General features: G+C 34.0%; 4 protein-coding genes across 4 annotated transcripts; 2 read left to right on the top strand and 2 right to left on the bottom strand.

The window, feature by feature from the left end:
* The first annotated feature begins 417 nt into the window (after positions 1-417).
* LOC131609172 (probable calcium-binding protein CML22) lies at positions 418-1,830 on the top strand. Its single transcript, XM_058880829.1, has 4 exons — positions 418-745; positions 828-1,027; positions 1,352-1,526; positions 1,623-1,830. Exons 1-4 carry the CDS (start codon positions 550-552, stop codon positions 1,712-1,714), a joined length of 663 nt encoding a protein of 220 aa, XP_058736812.1. The 5' UTR covers positions 418-549; the 3' UTR covers positions 1,715-1,830.
* Positions 1,678-4,005, bottom strand: LOC131609170 (heat shock cognate 70 kDa protein-like). The gene is made up of 2 exons (XM_058880827.1): positions 3,720-4,005; positions 1,678-3,581 (listed from the first exon to the last, which is right to left on the bottom strand). The coding sequence occupies exons 1-2, from the start codon at positions 3,940-3,942 to the stop codon at positions 1,948-1,950; spliced, it is 1,857 nt and encodes a 618-aa protein (XP_058736810.1). The 5' UTR covers positions 3,943-4,005; the 3' UTR covers positions 1,678-1,947.
* An 847-nt stretch (positions 4,006-4,852) lies between these two features.
* Positions 4,853-5,934, top strand: LOC131609173 (probable calcium-binding protein CML22). Its single transcript, XM_058880830.1, has 3 exons — positions 4,853-5,048; positions 5,131-5,365; positions 5,458-5,934. The coding sequence occupies exons 1-2, from the start codon at positions 4,853-4,855 to the stop codon at positions 5,337-5,339; spliced, it is 405 nt and encodes a 134-aa protein (XP_058736813.1). The 3' UTR covers positions 5,340-5,365; positions 5,458-5,934.
* A 103-nt stretch (positions 5,935-6,037) lies between these two features.
* LOC131609171 (heat shock cognate 70 kDa protein-like) lies at positions 6,038-8,086 on the bottom strand. The gene is made up of 2 exons (XM_058880828.1): positions 7,780-8,086; positions 6,038-7,667 (listed from the first exon to the last, which is right to left on the bottom strand). Exons 1-2 carry the CDS (start codon positions 8,000-8,002, stop codon positions 6,052-6,054), a joined length of 1,839 nt encoding a protein of 612 aa, XP_058736811.1. The 5' UTR covers positions 8,003-8,086; the 3' UTR covers positions 6,038-6,051.
* Positions 8,087-13,423: the final 5,337 nt, after the last annotated feature.

Raw genomic sequence — 13,423 nt, 5'->3', positions numbered from 1 at the left:
TATATATTTGAAAAAAACTTCATAAAAATATTCATATTCAACAATTAAGTTTTAGAAAGTCTTTAAAAAAAAAAAGTTAAAAGAAACAGAAAATAATGTTCAATTCTAAATTGTAAATATTTCATATTAGAAAATAATATAATCAATTAAACCTGTTACCATTATGATCGGGTACACAATAGGATCATACAAACTTAAGCTACAAACTCAACCTCTATTACTAACTAGAAGAAGGTATTAACTCAATATTGTAACAAGCTTTTTATTTGTCCTTTTCTTTTGGTTTTAGTTTGGAAACACCATCAAACAAATAAAGAATAATGCATTATTCCCAGTTTGTTAAGTCAATAGAATATATTCTTTGATTACCTTTTAATATACTTGGAAATATAATGACTCATATTCAAAGAAAAAAAAATGGCATCTCCACTTTGGAATCCACTATACTTTGTTTCTCTACTTTCATCTTTTCTTCTCCTTCAAAATTTCCAGGTTTTTCCTTCTTAAACATAACACTTTTTTCCTTTTTCTCAAGTCTTTGGCAGGAAAATGGGATCATTACTTTGTTGCATGAGTGAACAGAATGAAGAAAAGAGCTTGGAAAGGAATCTAGAAAAGAAAATATCTGATATAAGAAGAAACAAATTTGGACAATCCAAATTGAAATCCATTGATACTATAGTTATGCTGTTCCCTATGTTCAAGAAGAGACTAAAAACCTTAAGAGGAATGTTTCAACAATATGGTAAGTTTCAAACACAAACCAAACATTCTTTTGTTTATAAGCAATGTTTTTTATTAACATGTTTGTGTTATATGTTTCATAGATGAGGACTCTAATGGATCCATAGAGCCAGATGAACTTAAAACTTTCTTAGAAGATTTGGAACTTCATCTTCAAGAGAATGAGATTGAGAATATTTTTCAGTACTGTGATATTGATGGAAGCAAAGGGATTCAGTTCAATGAGTTTATTGTTCTTCTATGCCTCATTCATATCCTAACAGAACCTTTATCCTCTGATGATGTATTCTTTAATCTTTATAAACTTGTTTTGGAAACTGGACCGGAGATTGAACCAGTGCGGGAGGTGAAACTTCTGTATCATGGTTCAATTAGTTCAACCAGTTGAACTAGATGACTCGTAAATGAGTGTTTACAAACATTCTTTTTTGAAACAAATGAACCGATTGAATCAATCGGTTGAGTTTGAAGAGATTGAGATTTGATTGCAGTTGAACCAACCAGAAGACTGGTCAGTTCTTAGTTCAACTGGTTGAACCAGCCGGCCCAGTTAGTTACCTGCTTAAACCATATGACACTAAATTATGAGTTTATATTTTTGTGACAGGCACCGAAGGCAGAGTTAGCGCAGTTAGGAGAAGTTTTTGATTCCATAGTTGAAATATTTCTGTTTTTCGATAAAAATGGTGATGGGAAGCTTAACAAGAAGGACATGATGAGAACAATGAATGAGACTAACCCTAAAGAAAGATCTCCAGCACACATCACCAAAAACAGATTCAGTATGTTGTTTACTTCATTTCAATTCTTCTTTTGCAGCATGATTTAGTGTTTCTTCACTTTTCTGAATTTTTCTTCTGGTTTTTTCTTTCTCGCAGAAGAAATGGACTGGGACAGGAACGGACAAGTCACATTCAGAGAATTTCTCTTTGGTTTTATTAATTGGGTTGGAATTGATGCTGATGAATAGATGCATAAGAAGAAGTTACACTGATTCATAACAGTGCTTAAGAAGAAAAATGTATTGTAAAAATCAGAACACTTTCCTTGTAAATATATATAAATCGAGTCATGCTTCAACAGAAAGATGCGCACGAATACATTAAGCTTCAGTTATTAACATCCCTGCACATTTTCTGCATTTGCTTACAGAATAAAGCTAAGAAAAAACTTAAAAGATTAGTAATAAAATAGTAAAAGCTATCAGTATTTGGCTATAATACGCTGATACATACTCTCAAGCTTATTCAGGTGATCCTCGAGAACATCAATTCCATTCTGTTGGTCATTCTCATCAAGCAAATCTGTAGCCATTGTAATTGCATCCTTGACCTTCTTGTTTTCTTCTGAAGAGAGCTTTAGATTAATATCCTTCTTCTTCAACTCATTTCTCACTTTGTAAATACAGAGGTCCAGTGCATTCATTACTTCCGCCTTTCTTAAGAATTTCTTATCTTCAATACGGAAATCTTGAGCTTCTTGAATCAATCTTTTAATTTCTTCAGTTGACAACCTTCCCTTGTTATTGGTTATTGTAATTTCATTCATGCTACCAGTTGAGTTATCGATGGCAGAAACGGTTAAAATACCGTTTTGATCAACATTAAAGCACACATCGAAAGGATGGCCACGAGGAGCAGGGGTTAAACCAGAAAGAATGAAGGAACCAAGAAGATGATTATCAGTTGCTTTTGGTCTCTCACCCTCGTAGACCTCAATCAAAACTTTCAACTGATCATCTTTAATCGTAACATATTGTTTTGTCTTCTTGACAGGAATAGAAGTGTTCCTAGGAATTACAAAAGCCATGACATCATTTATTAACTTCCAACCAAGAGACAGCGGTGCAACATCCATCAGAACCAATTTTGGAACACTGCTAAAGCTTCCAGTCAACAAAGCGGCCTGAACCGCTGCACCATAAGCAACAGCCTCGTCAGGGTTGATGCCCTTGCATACTTCCTTCCCATGGAAGAAGTCTTGCAATAGTTGCTGCACTTTAGGAATCCTAGACGATCCACCAACAAGGACAACATCGTCAACGTTACTCTTGTCCATTTGAGCATCAGTAAGACACTTCTCGACAATCTCCATGCACCCATCAAAAAGGTCCATATTAATTTCATCAAACTTGGCACGAGTGATTGACGAAGAAAAATCAACACCCTGAAATAAAGCATCCACCTCAACATTGGTCACATTAGCAAAAGAAAGTGTTCGTTTTGCCTTCTCACACGCAGTTCTCAACCTCCTCAAGGCTTTTGGATTCCCAATAATGTCTAACTTTTTCTTCCTTTTGATCTCCTCTACAAAATAGTTCACCATTCTATTATCAATGTCCTCTCCTCCAAGGTGAGTGTTTCCTGCAGTAGCCTTAACTTGGAAGACCTTATCCTTAATAGTAAGAAGAGACACATCAAAAGTCCCACCACCAAGGTCAAACACAAAAATATTCCGTTCTCCAACGCAGTTAATTCTCTTGTCAAGGCCATATGCAATAGCTGCAGCAGTTGGTTCATTGATTACCTTCAAAACATTAAGACCAGCAATGATACCAGCATCAATAGTGGCTTTTCGCTGCGAATCATTAAAATAAGCCGGGACAGTAATGACAGCATTCTTAACTTGTGATTCCAAATACGCCTCTGCAATCTCCCTCATCTTTGTGAGTACCATAGACGAGATTTCCTCGGCACAGAAGCTCTTATCTTGCCCTTTATAGTTGAGGGAAATCATTGGTTTGTCATTCACACCTGCAATGACCTTGAATGGCCACAACATTATATCTTTTTGAACTATAGGATCACTAAACTTCCTACCAATCAGTCTCTTAGCATCTGTTAAAATATGAAAAATTATTTATCATTATTCACTTGAACAGGGATGTAATGTAACCATAACAATAGATAGTTTCTTTTTTCTTTCTCAATACTCAAGCTCAAATGTATAAAAAAAGAAAAGAAAAGAGAAGTTACCAAAGATAGTGTTTTGTGGATTAGTCGCAGCTTGATTTTTAGCAGCATTGCCGATCAATCTTTGATGATCTTCAGTGAAAGCAACAAAAGAAGGAGTAGTTTTGTTGCCTTGATCATTGTGAATAATCTCAACTCTACCATGTTGTTCTTGCCACACAGCAACACAAGAGTACGTAGTTCCAAGGTCTATTCCAACGGCATATCCTTCGTCTTTTTTTGCCATTATGAAAACGATGAAGCTCAAAAAATTCCCAATTCACCTTTACCTTAACTCTTAAGCTGAAGCGTGACTGTGTGAGTTAAAACAAATTTTAGACTGTTAGGGTTTATATTGTACTACATGGATTGTAGGGGTAATCAGGTCAATTCAGTCAATCCAGACCAAATCAAATCATAAAAATAGATTTAGGAATACTTTTTTATAAACATATTTTTAAATATTAAAAAAATTAAACTCTTTTATAACAAATTAAAAGATAAATTTTACAATTTAATAATATAAATATACATTATTAATTAATAAAACACACTTAGGGTGTCAGTGATTTGGATAGATTTTGAAGAAAAAAAACAATCCGAAATTTTTAGTGCACTCATATACTTTTTTAGAGATCTCTGACAAAAAATTTTTTTCCCCCTCAAAATCGGATATTCATTTAGAAAAAAATCTATTTTTTTGTGTTGGAATATTTCGAAACTATATCCAAAATAATTTAATATTTATTAAAAACTTAAAATCAAGGTGAATCAATATAATTAATTGTATTAATCAAAAATATATAATTAAATATAATCAACATATAATAATAATATCAACATATTAAATATTTAAATCAACACATTACTTTCATATAAAATATAAAATTAATTAAAGAAAAAAAACTAATATAAATTAAAAATTATAATATTAATAGGAGGATATTTTTAAAACAATAATTTCATTAATTCTAATACATAATGTTATAGTCATTTAAAAAGTAATTAATTTTATAATTTAAAAAAAATTGTGACAAATGGATTAGATTATTAAAAAATTAAAATATTTAATCTCTTTATTCCTTATTTATAACTTTGTATTTAAGTTATTCTTTATTAATAATAATTTAATTTGTATTTAAGTCTTTGGCAAGAAAATGGGAGCATTACTTTGTTGCTTGAGTGAACAGAATGAAGAAAAGAGCTTGGAAAGGAATCTAGAAAAGAAAATATCTGATATAAGAAGAAATAAATTTGGACAATCCAAATTGAAATCCATTTATACTATAGTTATGCTGTTCCCTATGTTCAAGGAGAGACTAAAAACCTTAAGAGGAATGTTTCAACAATATGGTAAGTTTCAAACACAAACCAAACATTCTTTTGTTTATAAGCAATGTTTTTTATTAACATGTTTGTGTTATATGTTTCATAGATGAGGACTCTAATGGATCCATAGAGCCAGATGAACTGAAAACTTTCTTAGAAGATTTGGAACTTCATCTTCAAGAGAATGAGATTGAGAATATTTTTCAGTATTGCGATATTGATGGAAGCAAGGGGATTCAGTTCAATGAATTTATTGTTCTTCTATGCCTGAACCGATTGAATCAATCGGTTGAGTTTAAAGAGATTGAGATTTGATTGCAATTGGACCAACCAGGAGACTGGTCAGTTCTTAGTTCAACCGGTTGAAACAGCCGGCCGAGTCATTTGCTTTAACCATATGACCCTAAATTATGAGTATATATTTTTGTGACAGGCACCAAAGGCAGAGTTAGCACAGTTAGGAGAAGTTTTTGATTCCATAGTTGAAATATTTCTGTTTTTCGATAAAAATGGTGATGGGAAGCTTAACAAGAAGGACATGATGAGAACAATGAATGAGACGAACCCTAAAGAAAGATCTCCTGCACACATCACCAAAAACAGATTCAGTATGTTGTTTACTTCATTTCAATTCTTCTTTTCAGCATGATTTAGTGTTTCATTTTTCTTAGTTTTTCTTCTGGTTTTTTCTTTCTCGCGGAAGAAATGGACTGGAACAGGAACGGACAAGTCACATTCAGAGAATTTCTCTTCGGTTTCATTAATTGGGTTGGAATTGATGCTGATGAATAGATGCATAAAAAGAAGTTACACTGATTCATAATAGGGCTTAAGAAGAAAAATGTATTGTAAAAATCAGAACACTTTCCTTGTAAATATATATATAAATCGAGTCATGCTTCAACAGAAAGATGCGCACGGATACATTAAGCTTCAGTTATTAACATCCCTGCACATTTTCTGCATTTGCTTACAAAATAAAGCTAAGAAAAAACTTAAAAGATTTGTAATAAAATAGTAAAAGCTATCAGTATTTGGCTATAACGCGCTGATACATACTCTCAAGCTTATTCAGGTGATCCTCGAGAACATCAATTCCATTCTGTTGCTCATTCTCATCAAGCAAATTTGTAGCCATTGTAATTGCATCCTTGATCTTCTTGTTTTCTTCTGAAGAGAGGTTTAGATTAATATCCTTCTTCTTCAACGCATTTCTCATTTTGTAAACACAGTGGTCCAGTGCATTCATTACTTCCGCCTTTCTTAAGAATTTCTTATCTTCAATATGGAAATCTTGAGCTTCTTGAATCAATCTTTTAATTTCTTCAGTTGACAATCTTGCCTTGTTATTGGTTATTGTAATTGCATTTGTGCTGCCAGTAGATTTATCCATGGCAGAAACGGTTAAAATACCATTTTGATCAACATTAAAGCATACATCCAAAGGATGGCCGCGAGGAGCAGGGGTTAAACCAGAAAGGACAAAGGAACCAAGAAGATGATTATCAATTGCTTTTGGTCTCTCACCCTCATAGACCCCAATCGAAACTTTCAACTGATTGTCTATAGTAGTAAAATATTGTTTTGTCTTCTTGACAGGAATAGAAGTGTTCCTAGGAATTACAACAGACATGACATCATGTAGTAACATACAACCTAGAGACAGCGGTGCCACATCCATCAGAACCAAGTTTGGAACACTGTTAAAGCTTCCAGTCAACAAAGCGGCCTGAACCGCTGCACCATAAGCAACAGCCCCGTCAGGGTTGATGCCCTTGCATACTTCCTTCCTGCCCCGCTGCACTTTAGGAATCCTAGAAGATCCACCAACAAGGACAACATCGTCAACGTTAGTCTTGTCCATCTTAGCATCAGTAAGACACTTCTCAACAGTCTCCATACACTCCTCAAAAAGATCCATATTGATTTCATCAAACTTGGCACGAGTGATTGACGAAGAAAAATCAACACCCTGAAATAAAGCATCTACCTCAACATTGGTCACGTTAGCAAAAGAAAGTGTTCGTTTGGCCTTCTCACACGCAGTTCTCAACCTCCGCAAGGCTTTTGGATTCCCAATAATGTCCAACTTTTTCTTCCTTTTGATCTCCTCTACAAAGTAACTCACCATTCTATTATCAAAGTCTTCTCCCCCGAGGTGAGTGTTTCCAGCCGTGGCCTTCACTTGGAAGACATCATCCTTAATGGTAAGAAGAGACACGTCAAAAGTCCCACCACCGAGGTCAAAGACAAAAATATTCCGCTCTCCAACATATTTACTTCTCTTTTCAAGGCCATATGCAATCGCTGCAGCGGTTGGTTCATTGATTATCTTCAAAACATTAAGACCAGCAATGGCACCTGCATCTATAGTGGCTTTTCGCTGCGAATCATTAAAATAAGCCGGGACAGTAATGACAGCATTCTTAACCGGAGATACCAAAAATGCCTCTGCAATCTCCCGCATCTTTGTAAGTACCATAGACGAGATTTCCTCCGCACTAAAGTGCTTCTCATGTCCCTTGTAATCGAGGGAAATCATTGGTTTGTCATCCACACCCGCAATGACCTTGAATGGCCACAACATCATATCTTTTTGTACTATAGAATCGCTAAACTTCCTACCAATGAGCCTCTTAGCATCTGTAAAAGAAACATATATAACACATATGTATATGTAACAGTACATAATTAAAAAACAATAAGATATAAGCAATTAATCATTATAAAAGAGTAGAGTGAAAACATCACTTACCAAAGACAGTGTTTTGTGGATTAGTGGCAGCTTGATTCTTAGCAGCATCACCAATCAATCTTTGATGATCTTGAGTAAAAGCAACAAAAGAAGGAGTAGTTTTGTTGCCTTGATCATTGTGAATAATCTCAACTCTACCATGTTGTTCTTGCCACACAGCAACACAAGAGTACGTAGTTCCAAGGTCTATTCCAACGGCATATCCTTCATCTTTTTTTGCCATTATGAAAACGATGAAACTCAAAAAATTCCCAATTCACCTTTACCTTAATTCTAAACTGAAGCGTGATTGTGTGAGTTAAAACAAATTTTGGACTAGTAGGGTTTCTTTTTAACAAACTACTAGGGTTTGGATACATGTTTAAAAAAAACGAATATAAAAAAATTTATAATATTTTAGAAAACGGTTTGAAAAATATATTTTAAAAAATATAAAGAAAAAATTTATTTTTAGAGCTGAAATAAACAACTCTTAGTTATTATGTTTGTACATGGATTATGTGGGTAATCCGGTCAATTCAGTCAATCCAGCCCAAATCAAATCATAAAAATAGATTTGAGTATAAAATAATTTTTATTAATATATTTTCAAATATTAAAAAAACACTAAACTTATTTATAACAAATTAAAAGATAAATTTTACAATTTAATAATATAAATATACATTATTAATTAATAAAACATACTAAAAATTAGGGGTGTTAGTGATTTGGATAGGTTTTGAGAAAAAAAATCTTATTCACACCTAAATTTATTTATGGCTAATAAAGGTGCTTCATCATTGGCGGTGATAAAATTCAACAATATCTTGATTGTAGGTATGTCTCATCGAGTGACGCATGTTGGAGAATATTTTCTTTGAAAATTCATACTCGAAAACCTATTGTTGAACGTATGTTTTTCAATCTCATTGGAGAAAAGGTTGTGTCTTTCACTAGTTTTGAAAGAATAGAAAATGTACTTGATATGATCAGTGCCACTAAATTTATGTTTGCAGCATGGTTGATTGTAATTGAAAAGTATGAAGAGGCAAGAACCCCGGCTTACGACCAGTTTGTAACAAAGTTTGGCTATGAGTAGAGAAGTAAATCATGGAAACCAAGGAAGAAAGGTTTTGCCATTGAGTGGTTAGTATGGGTTCCACTAACAACTGGTGAATTGTTCTATTTGAGAATGATGTTGACTGTAGTGAAAGACACAACATACTATAAGCATATTCCTTTAGAGATGCATGTTTTACAACAGGCTTTCTTGATGATGACAATGAATATATTGGGACTATAAAAGAAGCAAGTGAATGGGATTCGGGTCACTTTTTGAGAAAACTATTTGTTATTATGTTGTTGTCAGGTACAATAAATATACTAGGTCATGTATGGAAGACTACTTAGGCATGGTTATCAAATGGTATGTTGCATTCACAACAAACTTTGTCAAAAGGTATAAACTACAATACTACAAGATTTATGTTTTTTCACTTTACTTTCTATAAACATCTTTTATATAATATCACTTCACAATCTAACATGATTTTATCTTTCATCTACTAAATCTCATTTTGAGTGATTTAGATTTACAAAATCTGACTTTAATGGAGATCCAAAAAAAATTGCTAGCCAATCGACATACCTTGAAGGAGTTTAGTATATTCCATATCCAAATGGCTTTATTTTGGAACAACTTGGCAATCGTTTGATATACGAAGAAAGGAATTATGATGTTTAAGCACTTAAAACAAAAAATTCGAGTATTGTTGCTTCAATAGCATAAATTTAACATTACATGTCATTACAAACAAGTGGTTTAGGACGTTGCAAATCCTCATAATATCTTTGACTAAAATTTGAATCGTTGCATCCACTTCAGCCGGCCCTTTTGTTGAGTAACGGAAAAAGGTACTCCACATAACCTTTAAATCATCACCCGTCTTCAATTCAAGCATGGTGAGTCGTATCTTACCTTTGTTGTCAATCGAGGGTGAACGATACTCGAGCCTGACAACTCTCCAATTTTATGGATATCGTATGAGAGTATCCAGTTTGGATTTTAAATCAACGAGAAGTGTGTCCTCGCAGATCCTAAAATGAAGTGGGGGATTTGTGCCATTTGAAATACATATATGCAAGATGGAGATATGTATTTATTCTGATTTTTGTAAAGAAAATGGAATGTGAGATCCTATTTATATAAGCTGTAGATCAATAAGGACCTTACAAACCCCATCATCTTCAAGAAATATTTCGAAAAAACATCTCTGGGTCCGCATTTTTTTTCAAAAATTAAGAGTCTTTATGGAGATGCACATCCGGATGGTCCCCTATTTCTGTTTTTTAATAATTAAAAGGTGTGTCCAAAGATGCATCTCCGGATCCACCCAAAAATTATGCAGTTCAGAACCAAGGTACTCCGTATTATGCAGTGCAGAAGATTAAAACACAAAAATTGTCCAAAAATTACCATCCAATTTTATAACATTATGCAGTGCGTTACATACAAAAAACATGTTATATTGATAGATTATAACTAAAATGCATCAAAATATATGTCACTACCTAAATCTATTGGTGGTTCATTCTTTGACCTTTCCTTATTTTCTTTTCTTTCAATGTCGCTCTACTAAGTGAACTCTTCCATCCATTCTAGAAATTGATACGGCCAAGTTTCAACATCTTATGTGAAATGTGTCGTCCACTTCGGTGATGTATTCGGTATAGGACATCCTGGTTTCAAATAAATTTGAACAAAATGTTGTGTTTTTGATAGCCAACCAATACACGTGATGCGCTTGGATGGATTTTGAGGCGGCTTAGTCTGAAGTCGAAAGAATGTTTCCGAGAAACCATATCGTGCTAAATCAATACACACCTTATCTAGGAAACACATCCATTTCTCAAACGGCGCCGGACCACTAACACAAGTAACAAGAGCATTGAGAATTGCATCATAATTTATTTCCCGTATAGTTTTGTGTATGATTCCCTATGTGTCGTCATCTCTTGTATAAGACTACGCTGGACAAATTAGTCAGAATTACCTGAACACATAGTCTGGCGTATTTGCCTCGTTCCCCTGAGAGAGTGTTCCTATCGAATTTGATCGTTTTGCTGGTACAATGTTTTATACATGTGAGCACTCGAGCATCATGGTATTCAATTGGGAGGCTAGAGATACGAACCCAAACAGCCAATTGATCGATGATATTGCTACTGGGACTGAAGCTTATGCTCCATTCTCTAATTGTGAGGTAATGATTCTTTCCAAATCGTGAGCTTCCATGGTGGGTTCATACAAAGCTTTAGATCTTCAAGATCGGAGCAAAGAGAAAGGATCTTTTGAGAAACATAGTTGAATTTCCACTGAGGCGGTCCCTAATCCTATGATTAGGAGTTTAAACCACCAGAACAAGAACAGAAATCCAAAGGTTTGAGAACTCCCTAAATCACAAACCCTTGCAGAGCTCCCATTTGTTTGTTACTATTAGTGTTTTCTTTTACGGTGATTGTTATCTTTGGTTAACAATGAGTACATATTGGTATATGAGGTTCAATTCTTAAACTCCACATTTTTATACGGAAAGTTGAGCCCATAATCTACTATCTAACTATTACTATTAGATTGACCAAACAAACTAAATTGCCCTTCACTCCAAAATCATTTTCAAATAAAAAAGGGCAATTGTGTAACTAACAATATAACATACCACTTTTTCTACTTTTCAATAACCACAAGCTAATTGTTGGTCTCTTAGTGGTCCAATTTATTTTTTTCCTCTTTCTTTCATTGGTCCAATGCTAATCTTGTCTTCCTCACTTGGTGCAGCTATAGAAAACCATCTTATTTGAGAAGCACCAAGCTGATTTAATTTTTTCCTCTTTTTTTCATTTCAAATTTTACATTTATGATAACGCGAAAATGTATCGTTTATTTGACTTGATTTACATAGATTATTTCTCTATTTTATTTAAATTAAGTTGCTTTATGTTGGTATTATGCTGGTATTTTCATTGTTTTAGGTTTTATGTTCGTTTTGAGGACTATTTGTGAAAAGGAGAAGAAATGGAGCTAAATCCATTACTATTTATGCTTAAAAGATGAAAAAGGGGTGCTGAAGTATGTGAGGGGTGCAAATAGGATGGACCAAGTTTGGAAGTCCAGCCCACGAAGGAGCTGAAGCTCCCACTATGAAGAAGCTGAGACGCCCGTCTAAGAGCCCAATTGCATGGAGACGCCCGTCCCCATCAGTCCACTGCCACGTCTCCAAGTGGGAGACGCCCGTCTCCAGTTCACAGGCACGTCTCCAAGCTCCAAGCCCACTAAGAGACGCCCGTCTCCAAAATCACGTGGACCCCGCCACTTTCTCCATTAATTTCGTGGACAATTCCAAGTCCACTCACCCCATGATTTTCTCAACTTCCCACTATCTCCACTACTTCTCACGTGACAACTTCCACTTCCATTCACTATATAAAGAGGCTGAGCATTCATTTGAAGGCATCCAAGTTTTAGGCGCGGAAACGCTGTTCATAGTTTTAGGCATAAATTATCACTTTGTAAAAGTGGTAGTTTCTCACATTGAGGAACTACCACGCCATTAGTTTTAGGCCTACAATTTATGTACTCTTGGATCACAATCTTGCCGACATTATTTCAAAGCTTCATTCAAGTTTCAAGATTTGTTTTGTTCGCAATTTAATTCAAGTTTATTTCGTCTACTTTACTTCCAGGTTTATTTATTTGCAATTATTTTAGTTTCTTGTTCTTATAATATTGTTTTATCATTACAAATCTAGTTACGCACATGTTCATGGTTAGTAATTATAATTTTATGTTTAATAATTATAATTTCATGTTTAATAATTATAATTTCATGTTTAATAATTATAATTTCATGTTTGTTCCTTTAAGTATGTCTGGCTAATTTATTTAGATGTCGGTATGTAAAGTATTCTAACCAAAGGGATCCGAAATAAATTGGCTTAATTATGTTTTATTAAATATCACTTGTTTTTGGTTTGTATGTCTAATTTAATTAGTAAGTCTTAAAACCAATAGAGCGAAAGTTTGAGGTCTTAAGGCAGTCAAAGGTTAAAATCAATAGAGCGAAAGTTTGAGATTCTTAACTGGATAGTAGACATAGGACATTAGTTTTAAGGATGGCGAAAGCATATTAAAACTGATTAGAATTTATTTACTTTCAAAAAGTGTTTTTACACCCGCGCGGGATGGCGAAAGCGTACGTTAGGGATATTAGCATGTTCCGAGTCAACAGAGCGAGAGTTTGAGATTAGGATATTTAAGTAGATAACGACTTCATAAAACAAGCATTTTATTAACTATGTTGTTTTCAAAAAGCGTTTCTAAATCTGGTGGGATGGCGAAAGCGTACATTAAGAGTTAGGATCATAGTCTAAATCAATAGAGCGAGAGTTTGAGAGGAGGACTTTTAAATAACATAGTTAGTAAAGATCTTTGATTTAATTAGAATCTGGCCAATGGAACTTCGGATCACCTAAGTTAGATGAAATACATACTGATATCCGTTTGTTATTATATTTTACCTAGATTTAAGATTTTAGTCTCCCCATTTATAAAAAAACCCAAATATCATTAGCCTTAGCTTTACATAGTAACTTTAGATAACGG

Source organism: Vicia villosa, linkage group LG6 (genome assembly GCF_029867415.1).
Source record: "Vicia villosa cultivar HV-30 ecotype Madison, WI linkage group LG6, Vvil1.0, whole genome shotgun sequence".
Classification (NCBI taxonomy): Eukaryota; Viridiplantae; Streptophyta; class Magnoliopsida; order Fabales; family Fabaceae; genus Vicia; species Vicia villosa.
The sequence above is the reverse complement of the archived record's forward strand: the minus strand, read 5'-3'. Positions and strand labels throughout refer to the sequence as shown.

Bases quoted from the DNA above. Each gene is read 5' to 3' on its own strand.
- LOC131609173 (XM_058880830.1), top strand. From the start codon at position 4,853: ATGGGAGCATTACTTTGTTGCTTGAGTGAACAGAATGAAGAAAAGAGC. The intron at 5,049-5,130 runs GTAAGTTTCAAA...TATGTTTCATAG, and splicing joins AGGAATGTTTCAACAATATG to ATGAGGACTCTAATGGATCC.
- LOC131609172 (XM_058880829.1), top strand. From the start codon at position 550: ATGGGATCATTACTTTGTTGCATGAGTGAACAGAATGAAGAAAAGAGC. The intron at 1,028-1,351 runs GTATTCTTTAAT...TTTTTGTGACAG, and splicing joins AACCTTTATCCTCTGATGAT to GCACCGAAGGCAGAGTTAGC. The intron at 1,527-1,622 runs GTATGTTGTTTA...TCTTTCTCGCAG, and splicing joins CATCACCAAAAACAGATTCA to AAGAAATGGACTGGGACAGG.
- LOC131609171 (XM_058880828.1), bottom strand. From the start codon at position 8,002: ATGGCAAAAAAAGATGAAGGATATGCCGTTGGAATAGACCTTGGAACT. The intron at 7,668-7,779 runs GTAAGTGATGTT...TTTCTTTTACAG, and splicing joins TCCACAAAACACTGTCTTTG to ATGCTAAGAGGCTCATTGGT.
- LOC131609170 (XM_058880827.1), bottom strand. From the start codon at position 3,942: ATGGCAAAAAAAGACGAAGGATATGCCGTTGGAATAGACCTTGGAACT. The intron at 3,582-3,719 runs GTAACTTCTCTT...ATATTTTAACAG, and splicing joins TCCACAAAACACTATCTTTG to ATGCTAAGAGACTGATTGGT.